Genomic DNA, 15,725 nt, shown 5'->3' on the forward strand with positions numbered 1-15,725 from the left:
GGAAGGTGAGACCTGGAGAGAGAGACCGTGTTGAGGTAAGATGAGTTGGAAGGACTGGAAATAAGCTCCTTTGCCAGCATGCATTTCGTTCCCTTTTCTTACCTCCCTGTGCCATGGCATGGCATGTCAATGGCAAAATAATGCCTTACAAAACAATCTCTTGAAAATCATAGAAGACACAGGTTTGACATGGCATGGCAAGGCATGGCAAAATAATGCCTTACAAAACAATCTCTTGAAAATCATAGAAGACACAGGTTTGAAACCCAAAGCTTCAACTGTAAGAGGCAAGTTTTCAGAGGCTCAAAGTTGTTTCTTGGATCTGAGAGTTGGGTGGATGCTGAATATACAAATTAAACCATGCACAATAGAGCTGGCAAAGATATATTAAGAATATAAACCATTTTCAAACTCAACAGGAGGTGAGACTAAGAGGGGAAGAAAAGAGAAAAAAATAGGAGAGGAGGCTAAGAGAGTGTCTTATAGAAGGAATCCCACATTGGAACACCTTCTCCAGGCAAACCCCAAAGGTGGGGAAGGGGAAGGATAGAACCTCAGTTAAATAAGGGGCATCTGGAGGGCACTTGTAACTGCTTCCTTTCTGGGGCTGCAGAAGGACCACAAGCCTCAAGGAAAGGGTACATTGTCATCAAGGTGCTGGAGTTGGGTTAGTACGGTGAGGTCCAGGTGGTGTTAGACTGGAGGGCAGTGCCAGGGAATTCATCTCCACACAGGCGTGGCATGGGGAGGTAAGGGAAGGGTGCAGGTCCTAGCTGAGCCAGGGGTGTGATGAGGGGACACAAGCATGGATGACAGTGTGGGCACCCTGGCCACCAGCTGAGGGGGAAACTGACAACAAAACATCAGTAGGCTGGTTGTACCCCTCAGGATGCTCATCAAGGGAAACCCGTGGGTGATTCCCTCTCCCAGAGACCAACATGGCAGGGGTGGAGAAGTGGGGAGGGAGAAACTTTGCAAATACCTGTGTTTAAAACTAAGAAATCACTGATTTTGATGGGGCTTACCTGGCTGCAGCTAGGTCAAGTTTTCTAGAGCAGAAAATGATGACTAGAAATGGAAATTAAATCATTACAGAAGAAGAGAAACAAAGGTCTGTCTAGTGAAAGCAGTGGGTGTTTCCAGTAGTCATGTATGGATGTGAGAGTTGGACCATAAAGAAAACTGAGCACCGAAGAACTGATGCTTTTGAACTGTGGTGTTGGAGAAGACTCTTGAGAGTCCCTGGGACAGCAAGGAGATCCAATCAGTCAATCCTAAAGGAAATCATTCCTGAATATTCATTGGAAGGACTGAAGCTGAAACTGCAATACACAGTCCACCTGATGCGAAGAACTGACTCATTGGAAAGGACCCTGATGCTGGGAATGATTGAAGGCAGGAAGAGAAGGGAATGACAGAGGATGAGATGGTTGGATGGCATCACGACTTGATGGACATGAGTTTGAGTAAGCTCTGGGAGTTGGTGATGGACAGGGAAGGCTGGCGTGCTGTAGTCCATAGGGTCGCAAAGAGTTGGACACAACTGAATGACTGAACTGAACTGAAAAAGAGAAAATTCTGTGTTTGCAACCTGTGTCTGTAAGTTGTCAAATGTTTGACCCACTAGAGGAGGAATGAAATTAACCGTTGCTTTCGTGGAGCCACCTGAGATTTACACTTATTTTCTCTGGAAAGAACACAACTCCACCATCCATATACCTACACACTCCCGCCTTCTCACTTTCAAAAGGCACAATTATAGGGAAAGTGTGGGCATGTTAACCTTCAAAGCAAGCACAACCTACTGTCCCAGGAGCTGGAGACCTGAGGGTGAGTCCACAGAACGCCCTTGGTCATCGCAAGTTTCGCCAATTCACCAACATGGAAGAGTAAGTTCATGTAATTCAAAAAATGAAATTGGAGCTTCAGGACAAACTGCCAGAGTCTCCTGCCCATCAGGAGATGGGCACTTTATGGACATTCACTCCATAAATTGCCAAAACTGAGTTGCTGAGAAGGAGATCAGAGAGTGAAAGTGAGGGGCTGCAAACTGGTGAAGATACGGAGAGGGGGTCCCATGGATGCCCAGACTGAGCCCCCAGTTTGTCTCTCCCTGAGGACACTGAGCTTTGAGACAAGTCCAGCCTTGTCTCCAGGACCCGCCCTGTCACCCTGACCCTTTAACTCCAGAACTCCTTCACCTCATCTTCCCATCCTCACTATGACTCTTCAAGCCTGAGCTCCTTTCCTGTCTGAGCATCCCAGTTGGTCCTCCCAGCTCAGGTGCACCCAGTATCCTTGGTCACATTTTCCTCAGTGCTACCTAGAAAGAGGGAATCACAACATCCTGTAGATGGCTCTGGGTGGCCCTGATCGATGCGCCTCACCAGGAAGACAATGAGCTCCTCCCCACAAGGCAGTTACTCATTCATTCATTGGACAAATATTCCCTAAGTATCTACTCTGTGTCAATACCCAGTGCACTGACCAGTGGTTGAAAGGATAAGTGAATGATGCTTCCATTTGCAGACCAGGGGAGTCAGAATGGTGCAGAGGAAAGACATGCGCTCTGGAGTCAGAGACACCCAAGTTAGAAACCCAGCTGAAATTTGCATAGCTGGGTGAGTCTCATGGACAAATTTACTCTGAGTCCAAGTTTCCAGAGGTAAATGGTAATAGTAATATCCAATTCTGAGTCTAAAGAGTTTTGAGGAGTAAATGAGAATGTTCATAGAAGAAATGGCACACAGAAGCCTTAGCTTTTTCCCCATAAGAAAATTCTCAACTATTTCTGGTCTCCCATTGACCACACAAGAATTTGGCAAAGATTTTGAATTGCCCTCCCAAACCTTTTCTATTTAACTTCTTCTTCGTGTGTGCTCAGTTGTGTCCCACTACTTGTGACCCCATGGATTGTAGCCCACCAGGCTCCTCTGTCCATGGGATTTCCCAAGCGAGAATACTGGGTTGCAATTTCCTTCTCCAGGGGATCTTCCTGACCAAGGAATTGAATCCATGTCTCTTATGTCTCCCTCAACGGAAGTCAGGTTCTTTACCAGCTGGGCCACCTGGGAAGCTCAGTTTGGAGAATGCCAGTTCCAAAATGACATTTCACATCCACTGTTGTACCCAGGACAGTCAGGTGGCTTAATTCAGGCCAATAATTTGCAAGCAGAAGTGGGGCTTTTAGAAAAGTTCTTTAAAGTGAGCTGCCACAATTGGTATATTTTGCTCTTCTTCCTTCTTCTCACAGCCTAGAGTGAGGATGTGATGACTGGAGTTGCAGCAGCCGTCTTGGGACCATGAGGTAACTGTGAGGACAGAAGCCATGCACCTAGGACGGCTTGAGCAGAAAGACGGCATTGATGACATCGTGGAGCTCTGTCCCAGCTTGGATGCCACTTCTAGAGTGTGTGTTATGTGAGAAAAAACTAAACTTCTATCTTATGTACCTCACTAGAGCCTTTTATTCCTGTTACATGCAGCAGAACTCAATCTCTAACTGAAATCACGAGTGTTGGCTGATCACTCAAATCTACCCAATCATAGCACAGTAGAAAAACTGGTAGGAAAGTTGGTTTTACGGTTCATTATTGTTATGTGAAGTGGATTTTCGATACTTCTAAACCAGGAATATGATTAGAAGGAAAATAATGAAAATCATGTTCTTTATACCAAATCTCTGAATTTAGATATCATTCTCTGCTCTTATCTGATTACAAAGGCAATAGAGATTCATTTAAACAAATTTTGAAGCTGTTGAGAAGCACAAAGGAAAAATAAAAGAAAATCATCTGTAATCAATTCTCTGGGAACAAGTAGTGTTAACATTTTGCTTTGCATTCTCAAGGCCTTTATTTTTTTTTATTATTTCTACATAATCACTTGAAAAATAAGGCTCCTTCTTTTCTTCCTCTTTCCTTCCCTCTCTCCCTCCCTCCTTCATTTCCTTCTTTCCTGTTTCATTAATTCATTTACTGAACAGAATTGATTAAATGGTAAACACTGTTATCTCCCATAAGTCTGCATATTTTTTTACTTATTTGTATTTGTTAAAGCTCTCCTAACCACTCATCATCATCAACACCACTGAACAACTGAATAACAACAACAAAACTGAATAAAATATAGAATGTTTATATTAGGCTGTACTGCCACAAAGACATCGATAACAACACAGTCAGTCATCATTTGTTAGGCCCTTAATATGCACTGGACATTGGGAGTTGGCTCAGATGGCTTGATGGCTCAGATGGTAAAGAATTTGCATGCAATGCAGGAGACCTGGGTTCAGTCCCTGGGTTGGGAAGATACCTTGGAGAAGAGAATGAAAACCCACTCCAGTATTCTTGCCTGGAAAATCCCACAGACAGAGGAGTCTGCCAGGGTCACAAAGAATCAGACACAACTGAGTGTCTAACACTTCATACTTCATTGGGAGTTGACTTTCTCTTTTCATCCTTTCAACAACCATGAGATGGGTACTATTTCATATCCTGGCTGTACAGATGAACAAAATCAGTAGTGTGAAGGTTGAGAAGCTAGTGTAGAGTCCCACAGCTCCTCGGGGGCAACACAGAGCCTCAAATTTGAGTCTGTCTCATACATTGCTCTTCTTGCTCCAGCTTCGTAATGGAGAAACTTAGACGACTGATTCCAGATCTTTTGTCTTTTCTACTATATGCCTTTAATGGTATACATTTTCCCCTACATACTCTTTGTGCTGCATCCATTCATTTTTCAAGTTGTATTTTCATTTTTGTTCAACTCAAAGTATTTTAAAATTTTTCCTTGAGACTTCGTTTTGACCCATGTGTTATTTAAAAGTGTGTTTTTAATACCAAATACTTATGAGACTTTCCAGCCCTCTCTTCTGTTTTTGATTTTTAGTATAGTTACACTGTGATATGACAACATACTTTGTATAATTCCTTTTCTTTTAGATTTTTTTCAGTTGTGCTTCATGGTCCAGAATATGGTTTATATTTGGAATTTTGCATGTGAACTTGAGAAGGATGTGTATGCAGATGCTGTTAGATGGAGTATTTCTCCTTGTAGTTCTATCACTTTTTGCCTCATGTATTTTGATACTTTATTGTTAGGTGCATATGTATTTAGGATTGCTATATCTTCCTGAACAACTGACCCATTTATTAATATGTATTATCTTCATCCATGATAATTTCCTTTGTTCTGAAGTCTGATTTGCTTCCTTGTAAACTTTCTTTTCTTTCTTTATTTGATTAGTGTTGACATGCATGGAATATCTGTCTCCATCTTTTTTCTAAAGGAAATCAACCCCGAATATTCAGGAAGGACTGATGCTGAAGCTGAAACTCCAATACTTTGGCCACCTGATGCGAAGAGCCAACTCATTGGAAAAGATCCTGATCCTGGGAAAGACTCAGGGCAGAAGAAGAGGGTAGCAGGGGAGATGGTTGAATGGCATCACCAACTCAATGGACATGAGTTTAAGCAAACTCTGGGAGATAGTGAAGGACAGGGAAGCCTGGCATGCTGCAGTCCACAGGGTCGCAGAGTCTGACAGGACTGAGTGACTGAACAACAAAACAAATCCCTTTACACAGAATCTGTTTAAGTCTTGGGTCTTTCTGGGACTCTCTCAGTTAGACTGTGCCTTCAGATATCAGGGTGGGAGTTTGTCCTGTGACTTCAGTTCTCTGATGGGCCCCAGAAAAGACATTGGTTTTCAGTTTTTTCAGCTTTTCTTCCTGTTGGAGAGAGAGAAGTTCTGACTTCTAAGCACTTTACATGTCAGATCTGAATCCAGAAGTTGCCTGAAAACTTTTATGTCTTCTACTTCTCCCATCATGCTCATATTTTCTCCTTCATTTTGAATATACAGGGAATATATAATAGCTGACTTAATGTTCTCATATGCAAATACTTTCCTATCTGTCATTTCTAATACAATTTCAATTGGATGGGTGTTTTTTTTTTTTTTTTCATGCTTATGGATCTTATCTTCTTGTTGTTTGCATGCCTGGTAATTTTTAATTGGATGCCAGACACCAGTGACTTTATGTTTATTGAACACTGGAGTATCTTGCATTCCTTTAAGTGGCTTTGGGCTTTGTTTTGTCATGCTTCTAAGTCACTTGGGATCAGTTTAAATTGTCTGAGGCTTCTTTTCTTCTTTATTTTTTAAATCTTTTAAATGGCTTTATCAAGATAAAATTTACATACCGTAAAGTTCACCCACTGAAAGTATAGTTTCTTGTGTTTGTAGTATATTTACAGAGTTATGCAATCATAGCTGTAATCTACAATTGGAAATTTTTCACTACCCCAAAATGTACCCAATAGCTACCACTCTCCGTACTCCCCATGCTCCTGCCCATCTCTTATGATTTCAGGCAAATATTAATCTACTCTCTGTCTCTATAGATTTGTTGAGACTTGCTTTAAGCTTTGCTATGATGGGCCCAGAGCAGTTAATTTATTCCCACTACCAAGGCAAGATCCATCAGAAGACCAGCCGATGCATCACACTCAGGCTAGTGGGAATGGAAAATATTCCCAGTCCTCGGTGAGCTTTGGGAATTGTTTGAAAACTACTTTTTCTGGTGGTTCGTTCTCCCTGCTGACAGTTTCTCCTCGTGTACACAGGGCTCAGTATTCAGACAGACTCAAAGGAGCCCTTCTGTTGATACTAACTTGCCCCCTCTCTCTTTCTCTTCCCCCTCTAATGTCTCTCCTCCATATTCTGCCTTATAAATCTCACTTGCCTCAGCCTCCTTGATTTCCATTCTTTGTCTCCTCACCTAAGCAAACTGCTGGGCCCCGGGTTCCCCTCCCTGGTCTGCAGCCGTAAAACTCCCTGTGGCACTGAGCTGGGGCAGTCGTAGGGCTCCCTTCATTTACTTCCCTTCTTTCCAGTATCGCAGTCCCATGCTGCCTGTTGCCCATGTCTGAAAATAGCTCTCTCCTGTATTTTGTCGAGTTCTCTAGTTGTTTAAGTTGGGAGTTTAAATTCAGTCTGTTACTTCACCATGGCCAGTAAGCCCTTCCATATTATCTTGAAGCAAATCTCTAACACCACATTTCTTCCATAAATATTTCAGTATGTTTCTCCAAAAGATAAGGAGTCATTTTTAGCCATAACTACAGTTTCTAGCCAATTATTAACTCTAGGGAAAACTAAAAGTTACACAGAAAAAGGAAATGCAATTAAAATTCACTACATGGCTCAACTTCAAATGAAATGTTATTAATAAAAATGCTGAATATTTAGTGAAAATTGTGTTTTAATTGCATCAGATAACCGGAAAGGAAGGCTATGTATGTTTATCTCTGTATGTGTGTTTACATGTGTGTGTGTCTAAGAGAGCTAAATTCTCATCTGCTATACTAAAAGGTCAATATACAGTATGAATAACACAGCACTGAGAAGTTGCAGTATGTTCCTAAGAATATAAAGGTTGATGCCACAAGAAACAGCTAAGGTACTGAGAATAGTCTCCCCTGGAAAAGAAGAAATTAGAGGTAAGAGGACCATAGGGGGCTGCAAAGGACTGCCATTTAAGCTTAAACAGAAAAAAGTTAGAAAAACAGAAATACTAAAATTTGAACATAAGTCAAGGAACTTAAAAATAGGACAATAAAAGAGCAAGGAAATGAGGTTCTTATATAAGTTCTGGTTCTTGAAGAAGATCAATGAAATTGCTATACATGTAGTTATGTTAATCAAGGGACAAAAAAAGAATAAGCTATTATGAATCAGAAATGAAAGTATGGTCATCACAACTATTCTCATGGATATTAAAAGGAAGACAAACAAGTATTTTCTAAAACTTAATGCTGCATATACGATAACTTATATGAAATGGACCAGTTTCTGGATAGACACACAGTACCAAAACTCACACAAGAAGTAAAAGACTATATAAATTGGTTTATATCTATTAACGTCCTTGAATCAATAATTACTTGCCTTCCAAAACAGAAGGCACTAGATCCAGATCGACTCACTGGAAACTGTTTCATATGATTATTGTTATTCAAGGAAGTTCAGTTCAGTTCAGTTGCTCAGTCATGTCCGACTCTTTGCGATCCCATGAATCGCAGCATGCCAGGCCTCCCTGTCCATCACCAACTCCCGGAGTTCATCCAAACTCATGTGCATCGAGTTGGTGATGCCACTCAGCCATCTCATTCTCTGTTGTCCCCTTCTGCTCCTGCCCCCATGTTTTCCAATGAGTCAACTCTTCACATCAGGTGGCCAAAGTATTGAAGTTTCAGCCTCAGCATCAGTCCTTCCAATGAACACCCAGGAGTGATCTCCTTTAGGATGGACTGGCTGGATCTCCTTGTGTCCAAGGGACTTGTAAGAGTCTTCTCCCACACCACAGTTCAAAAGCATCAATTCTTCTGTGCTCAGCTTTCTTCACAGTCCAACTCTCACATCTATACATGACACTGGAAAAACCATAGCCTTGACTAGATGGACCTTTATTGGCAAAGTAATATCTCTGCTTTTTAATATGCTATCTAGGTTGGTCATAAGTTTCCTTCCAAGGAGTGTCTTTTAATGTCATGGCTGCAATCACCATCTGCAGTAATTTTGGAGCTCAAAAAAATAAAGTCTGACTCTGTTTCCACTGTTTCCCCATCTATTTGCCATGAAGTGATGGGACCAGTTGCCATGATCTTAGTTTTCTGAATGTTGAGCTTTAAGCCAACTTTTTCACTCTCCTCTTTCAAGGAAGAAGTGATATCAATTCTCTATAATCATTTCTGGACAGTACAAGCAGTGGAACCACTTCCTAAATCGTTCCACGAGATCACCATTACCTTAATACCAAAACCAGATAAAGCTACTAAAAGAAAGGAAAACAAGTTAGGTGGCTTCTTTTGAGCCACATGGTAAATGGCAGATCCAGAATGGAAATCCAGATGCACTTTCTTCTTTGTGTCTCATTACCACTCAATGGCTCCTTGGGAAGTAAAGACTTCCTTTATAGACACAGATAGGAAGGCTATTAGAGGACAGTTCATGGAGGTCTTATAAGTAATGAAAAGGTTTTGGAAGTCTTTCAGCAAGGGAGTGACTTAGATATGGCTACCATAGAACAGACTGGTTGCAGCCAACCCAGAGCAGAGGCTGCTGGCACCATCTGGGAGAGACAGGACCTAAGCAGGAAGGGAGAGGTCGGGGCGGGCATAAGTTTTACCACTGTACTACGGCAGTAGTGCAATCAGCAAGATTTGGTCATCATATTTGGGGGACTGAGAAACAGGAAGATGTCTAGGATAATTGTAAGTTTCCGGCTTGGTCCCATCCATTCAGAGAGGGGACGTCTGTAGTGGAACAGGTTTTCTAGGAAGCCAAATTGTTAAGGGTTGGACAAGCATCTGTGACAAAAGGGTCTGGAGCCCAAGAAGAAGTCCAGTCTGGAGGTAAAGATTTGGAGTCATAAGCTTCAAGCTGTTCCCAAATACCCCATCAGGTTGTATCTCACTCCCAAACTCCCACAGCAAGGCCTTCATGTGCGTGTGTGCGTGCTCAGTCATGTCCAACTCTCTGTGATCCCATGGACTGTAGCCCACTAGGCTCCTCTGTCCATGAAATTTACCAGGCAAGAACACTGGAGTGGGTTGCCATTTCCTTCTCTGATGCATGAAAGTGAAAAGTGAAAGTGAAGGCATTTAGTCATGTCTGACTCTTCGCGACCCCATGGACTGTAGTCCACCAGGCTCCTCTGTCCACGGGATTTTCCAGGCAAGAGTACTGGAGTGGGCTGCCACTGCCTCCTCCAGATGGACTCTGCATATAAGTTAAATAAGCCGGGTGACAAAATACAGCCTTGACGCACTCCTTTCCCAATCTGGAACCAGTCTGTTGTTCTATGTCCAGTTCTAACATTGCTTCTTGACCTGCATACAGATTTCTCAGGAGGCAGGTCAGGTGGCCTGGTATTCCCATCTCTTGAAGAATTTTCCACAGTTTGTTGTGATCCACACAGTCAAAGGCTTTGGCATAGTCAATAAAGCAGATGTTTTTCTGGAACTCTCTTGCTTTTTCAATGATCCAACATATGTTGGCAATTTGATCTCCAGTTCCTCTGCCTTTTCTAAATCCAGCTTGAACATCTGGAAGTTCACAGTTCACGTACTGTTGAAGCCTGGCTCTCATGGAAGCCTCTCGTGGATAGCCTTCCATGTACTGTGGCAGGTGCAGCCCTTCTGGAAGGGTCACTGTCTATTTATCTAGGGTGGAACAGTAATAAAAAGGAAACATAAAACTCAATTTTGTGAATATGTAAAAATAGAATAGATAAGCTGCACTATTGCACACCAACATTTTACTGTACGCTAACATTTTATATGATATGTGATATCTTCACTCTTTGTGACATCCTTACCCTAAGGTAGGTATTAGGGCTTCTGCTTTCCAGATAAAGAGACTAAAAAGGTTCAGAGTGGTCAAGTGACTTGCTCAAAAGTTGTAGAGCCAAGATTTAAACCTGACCTACCTGATTTCAGAAGCACAAGCTTTCCCATCATGTCTTCATGTTTCTCATGCAGCGAGTTTAGAGAACTTAAACCAATAGTTAGTCTTTCTCTATTAACGTAGGGAGTTATTATTAGGTTCAAATGTTGGATTTTGAACAGTTTGAGCACCTCCTGTTGTTGCTAATAGCTTATTAATTCAGCCTTCAGCCCATAATTTTGAGATATTTTTTCAAATCTTTGTGTGCAATCTACTTTCAGTCATGCATAATTCCAGCTGAGTGCTAGAATCAGGAAATTATTAGAAAAGCAAACAGATCACCTTCAAAGAATACAGAAGGACATAGATTGGCAGGCCCACGCCACCACCAAGCGCCTCACAGATCTGGTTTCATCTAATTCTTATAATCTCATTATCCCTTTGTTGATTAAGGAAATGAGGTTCAGAAAGGTCAGGTGACTTGCCCAGGACACACAGCTCACAGGCAATAGAGCAGGATCGGACTGTGTTGGCTTATACCAAAGACCATGCCTTTTCCAGTCCACTACGCTGTGTGTGAAACTCACTGCCCTTTCTCTCCTCTCTGCTCCCCTGACCTTCTGATGGGAGAACTGATCCCAGTCACTTTTCTCTCCTTCATTGGAACAGCTTACTTGTGCATATCCACTATAGCAGTGATGTGCTCAACTGGCAGCCACTATAATGGTCCACAGAGGTCCCTGGAAGAAGTGCCAACCCCCAGTAAAGGTCCCTGATCACCATGCTGCATGGTACCCATGGGAAAGGAAAACTGCAAATAAGACTTGACCTTCACAGGGACTCCCTGGTGGTCCAGTGGCTAAGACTCTGCACTCCCAATGCAGGGGACCCTGGTTCAATCCCTGGTCAGGGAACTAGAGCTGACATGCTGTAACTAAGAGTTCACATGCTGCAAGGAAGATCCTGCCTGCTGCAACTAAGACCTGGCAAAGCCAAATACATAAATAATTTTTTAAAAAGAGAGAGAGAGAGACTCAGCCTTCAGGTTGCCAAAGGCAATGCAGAGTCTCCTGGCAGGTAAGGTCTGAAAGTTAGGAGACTTGGGTTCAAAGTGAGGATTCCTCCTTTACAGGTGGTGTGATTGCCAGAAACCTAAAATTTTCTGACTCTCAGCTTACTTGGGTGTAAAATGGGAGTAATTATCCCCACCTGCTGGGTATCATCAAGGATTAATAAGTGGATTCAAGTAGCTGGAAGGGTCTATTAATAGAAGCGATTCTCTTGTAATAGATGCTTCATCATTGGGATCCCTTTTCTTCTTCTTGCTGGTGACAGGACTCCCTTTCCGATCATTTCCCACCGTCAGGAAAATGAAATAGCTCGGTCGTGTCCGACTCTTTGCGACCCCGTGGACTATAGCCTACCAGGCTCCTCCCTCCATGGGATTCTCCAGGCAAGAGTACTGGAGTGGGCTGCCATTTCCTTCTCCAGGGGATCTTCCCAACCCAGGGATTGAACCCGGGTCTCCCACATTGCAGGCAGATGCTTTAACCTCTGATGGTAACCGTAGACCCAATACGATTGTAACTGTATTCTTTGCCTTGTTCTCAGAAATGCTCATGCAACCACCACTATGAGGATGGAAAGGTCAGGGTACAGGAAAGCACGCTGTGAAAGACAAGGACCTGTGCACAGTCAGTTTGCTGGTAAACAAGCGCGGGCAAGTGTGTGTCCATTTACCAAGTCCAGGAGAAGGGACGAGAGTTTGGGGCCGTAAAGTCTTCAGTGAGTCCTGACTTTATTACTTATCGGCTTTATGACCTTAAGCTTCTGGGTTTCCTGATTTGAGTTGGAGATGGTACAGCCCAGGGGCTGGGACCTCTTCAGGCACCTGGAATGATGAAGGGCAAACCTCTACTGAACATCACAACATAGGGGCAAAACCTAAGAAGGGACTAAAAATAAATGGGTCCTACAGAAAGCAACAAACGAACTTACCATTGCAGCAGGGAAGGATGGGGGAAGGGACAGTTAGGAAGGTTGGGATCGACATGCACACAGTGCTATATTTAAGATGGATACCCAACAAGGACCTACTGTGTAGCACGGGGAACTCTGCTCAACGTTATGTGACAGCCTGGATGGGAGCGGAGTTTGGGGGAGAATGGATACATGTATAGGTATGGCTGAGTCCCTTTGCTGTCCACCTGAAACTATTACAACATTGTTAATTGGCTATTTGTTGTTTAGTCGATTAGTTGTGTCTGACTCATTTGTGACCCCACAGGCTGCAGCCCACCAGGCTCCTCTGTCCATGGGATTTTCCAGGCAAGCATACTGGGGTGGGTTGCCATGTCCTTCTGCATAGTTGGCTATGCATGCATGCTAGGTCACTTCAGTTGTGTCTGACTCTTTGCGACCCCATGGACAGTATGTAGCTCACAAGGCTCCTCTGTCCATGGGATTCTCCAGGCAAGAATACTGGAGTGGGTTGCCATGCCCTCTTATACTCCAATATAAAATAAAAAGTTAAAAAATAAAACAAACATCAAAAATAAGTAAATAAATGGTTCCTACAGAAAGCAAAAATGAGTCTCCTTGAGAGCAGCTTTATATAAAATGCATTTATTAATCAAAAGTTCCCTTGATAAAAATAGAATATGTAACAAACACAGTGTGAAAACTGAGAGCCTTGCCCTTTGACACACAGCCCACACTTCAGTCAGGTGTTTCGGGGATGTGAACTGGGAGCTGGGGGGGTCTCCCCCAGATCCTCCGTGAGCTGGGACCGAAAGCAGTGAGGGTTCATGGGGTGGTCCCCTGTCTCTTCATGTCCCTTGTGATGCTGAAGGGCGTGGGCCACCTGGGAATTCATGGGACCAGATTAAACTGAGTCCTCGAAAGTCATGGTGGTAGAGGGGGAGGGTTAGAGATGTGTCAGTCTCCTTCATGTACAATCGATACCTGCGAGTTGTACATAAAACATGCATACATGCAGATGGGCAGAAGAAAACAAATCTTTGTGTCTTCAGACTCTAGAAACTTCCCTTTGGGCTAGTTCATGCCCAAGGCCCACGCGGCCTTTTTGGCATTCAGAAAGTTCTTCTTCTTCTTCCTGGGAGGAACGTGCAGTGAGATCTCAGGCTCCTTTGGATTTCTGAAGATAAAGAGCTTTTCACCCGTGTTTAATAAGTCAACAGCTTCTGCCCCTACAATGGGCACCGGGGTCAGTTCGTCAGTGGACTCCAGGGACAGGTGCGGCCAACTTCCTTTTCCAGAGAATATCACCCTCTCTCTGAGAGGGGGACACGTCTTCTTTAATATGCTAAAGAGAGAACAGAAAATCAGACTGGACATTTTTGGCAACATACTCTCCTGAGCGTGCCGACAGAGTTCTCCAGGAAAACTCCCCCTTGGTTCCTAGGTCCCCAGTCAAGTGTAATTTTAAAGGGTTTTCTCTGTGGTTGCCAGGGTGGCCCCTGAGATTAGCTGAAGCCCATGGCAGGGGCGGCTGCAGACAGCTCACACTGACTCATGACTGTTCACTTCTCCGGAGTTTGGTGAGCCTGTTGTCATCATGCTGTCAGCATGCGATCAGCCAGGGTGGGGGTGTTTCACACCACGGAACCTGACAGATGCTACAAGTCAGAGCTTCCCGTCTCCCCCCAGATGATTGGGATACATTGTCCATGATGCCTTTGCCTGTGGGCCTCACACTAAACACAGGCTGGTAAAATCTGAGTGTAAGGCAACAGTTAGAAGTTAGGTAAACTGTTTGAAATAGAACAGAGCAGCACACTGGGGGAATATCCTATAAAAGGATTGCTGGAATCCTGCCCGTGAGCGGTCCAGTCCCTCAGTTCCAGCTGCACTTGAAAATGGCTCTGACTCCCTCTGAGAGCCCTGTATGACCTGAAAGCCACAGGGTCCTTTGCCCAAGCAGGGCAGGACAAGGCCATGTCACTGCGGGCTGACATACTGGAGGCCTCTGGTAGGCTCATGGGCCCTTCCTGAAGAGAAGTGGCTTTGAGGTTCCAACCTCATCACCACGAACTCCTGCCCTGGCAGCTGTGTCATCTGAACAAGGATTCAAAGACAGCTCCATCAGCTCCCTCTGACTCACAGTCTGTCCTCCTCCCACCACCCATCCACAGCGCCTTGAGGCAGAGAAAAGGCGGGCACAGTGGTCCAGCGCCATGGGCCCGGGGTCCTGATCTGCACTCGACCACTGACATCAGTGCAGCCCAGGAATGCCTTTGCTCTCCCAACCTCATCCTAGGCCCCTGACTTCCAGTCCTTAGTGGAGCGCTTTCCCTTTTATGGCCTGAATTTAATTTTCTTGGTTTGGGCTCAATAGTGAAGTCACTCAGTCGTGTCCGACTCTTTGCGACCCCACGGACTGTAGCTCACCAGGCTCCCTCAGTCCTTGGGATTCTCCAGGCAAGAATACTGGAGTGCGTTGCCATACCCTAATCTAATTCCTCTGGGACTAAATTTTGATGTCCAGCCCATTATCAATGGCTCTGGGACTGTTATCATGGACTCTCTGGGCAGCTTGGTCTCTACGGCTTCACCCTGAGAAATTCTGGAAGGTGCAGGACTCTCCCACGTCCTGTGGGCATCACTGTTTCCACGGCACATTTTGGTTATCACTATTTAACCTGTTACGTTAAAACGGGTTAACCTAACTCTTGTCACTCGTGTTACTATTTTTCCAAACTTCTAGTGGGAAACACGTGAGCGCCTGAGTCTGTTGTCTGCAGCGATCTAAAACCACCCTGCCTCCAATTTTCCTCTGCTCTCCAGGTGTGCCGCCACCGCAGCTCAAAGAGAAAGGGACTCAATACAGTGAAAAGAGCAGTGGCCTGGAAGCTCAGAGAAATAGAGGGGTTGGTTCAGTGCCCCCAAATCCCACGGCTACTTTTCACCAGTGGGGGTCTCTTCTTCTGACCTCCCAGAGCTGGTAAAGCATGGCTGTGGGATTTTGCCCACTTTCCGAAAGTGGGCAGGCTCAGTCCAACAAGACAAGAAAGGGCTTTGTAAACCATAAAATCTAAGCCTTTATAAGGAATAATTCTCCTAATGAGATCCCATTTAAAAAGAGCCACTAGTTAAAATAAAGACTGCAATTAAAATGCTAATAAATGATAGAACATTCTCCCACTGATAGCAGGCGGCTTATCTTCAGTTCCTAGACTAAGCTCACTTTGCCTTTTTTTTAAAAAATGGAAGGATAGTTGATTTACAATATTGTGTTTATTTCAGGTGTAAA

The 15,725-nt window shown here is 44.0% G+C and overlaps 1 protein-coding gene, 1 long non-coding RNA gene and 1 other non-coding gene across 5 annotated transcripts in view; 1 reads left to right on the forward strand and 2 right to left on the reverse strand.

Moving 5' to 3' along the window:
* Positions 1–7,895: 7,895 nt before the first annotated feature.
* Positions 7,896–11,544, reverse strand: LOC147370300 (uncharacterized). Its single transcript, XR_015166108.1, has 2 exons — positions 10,497–11,544; positions 7,896–10,230 (listed from the first exon to the last, which is right to left on the reverse strand). It is a non-coding gene; the product is annotated as an uncharacterized LOC147370300 (long non-coding RNA).
* TRNAG-CCC (transfer RNA glycine (anticodon CCC)) lies at positions 11,295–11,367 on the forward strand. The gene has a single exon. It is a non-coding gene; the product is annotated as a tRNA-Gly (tRNA).
* A 1,518-nt stretch (positions 11,545–13,062) lies between the features above and the next one.
* The window catches only part of EVC2 (EvC ciliary complex subunit 2), a 161,911-nt gene continuing 159,248 nt past the window's right edge, over positions 13,063–15,725 (reverse strand). For all 3 annotated transcript variants that reach the window (XR_015165167.1, XM_086404830.1, XM_086404829.1), the window contains one exon: positions 13,063–13,778. Coding sequence is in view for 2 of the 3 variants with exons in the window: in XM_086404830.1 (XP_086260956.1) it covers positions 13,508–13,778 (271 nt within the window). In the remaining variant the exon portion in view is untranslated. The remainder of the gene's footprint in view (positions 13,779–15,725) is intronic.

The sequence above is a fragment of the Bos grunniens genome, chromosome 6, assembly GCF_055505025.1.
Source record: "Bos grunniens cultivar Pamir isolate PY7600 chromosome 6, Bosgru_T2T1.0, whole genome shotgun sequence".
Taxonomy (NCBI): Eukaryota; Metazoa; Chordata; class Mammalia; order Artiodactyla; family Bovidae; genus Bos; species Bos grunniens.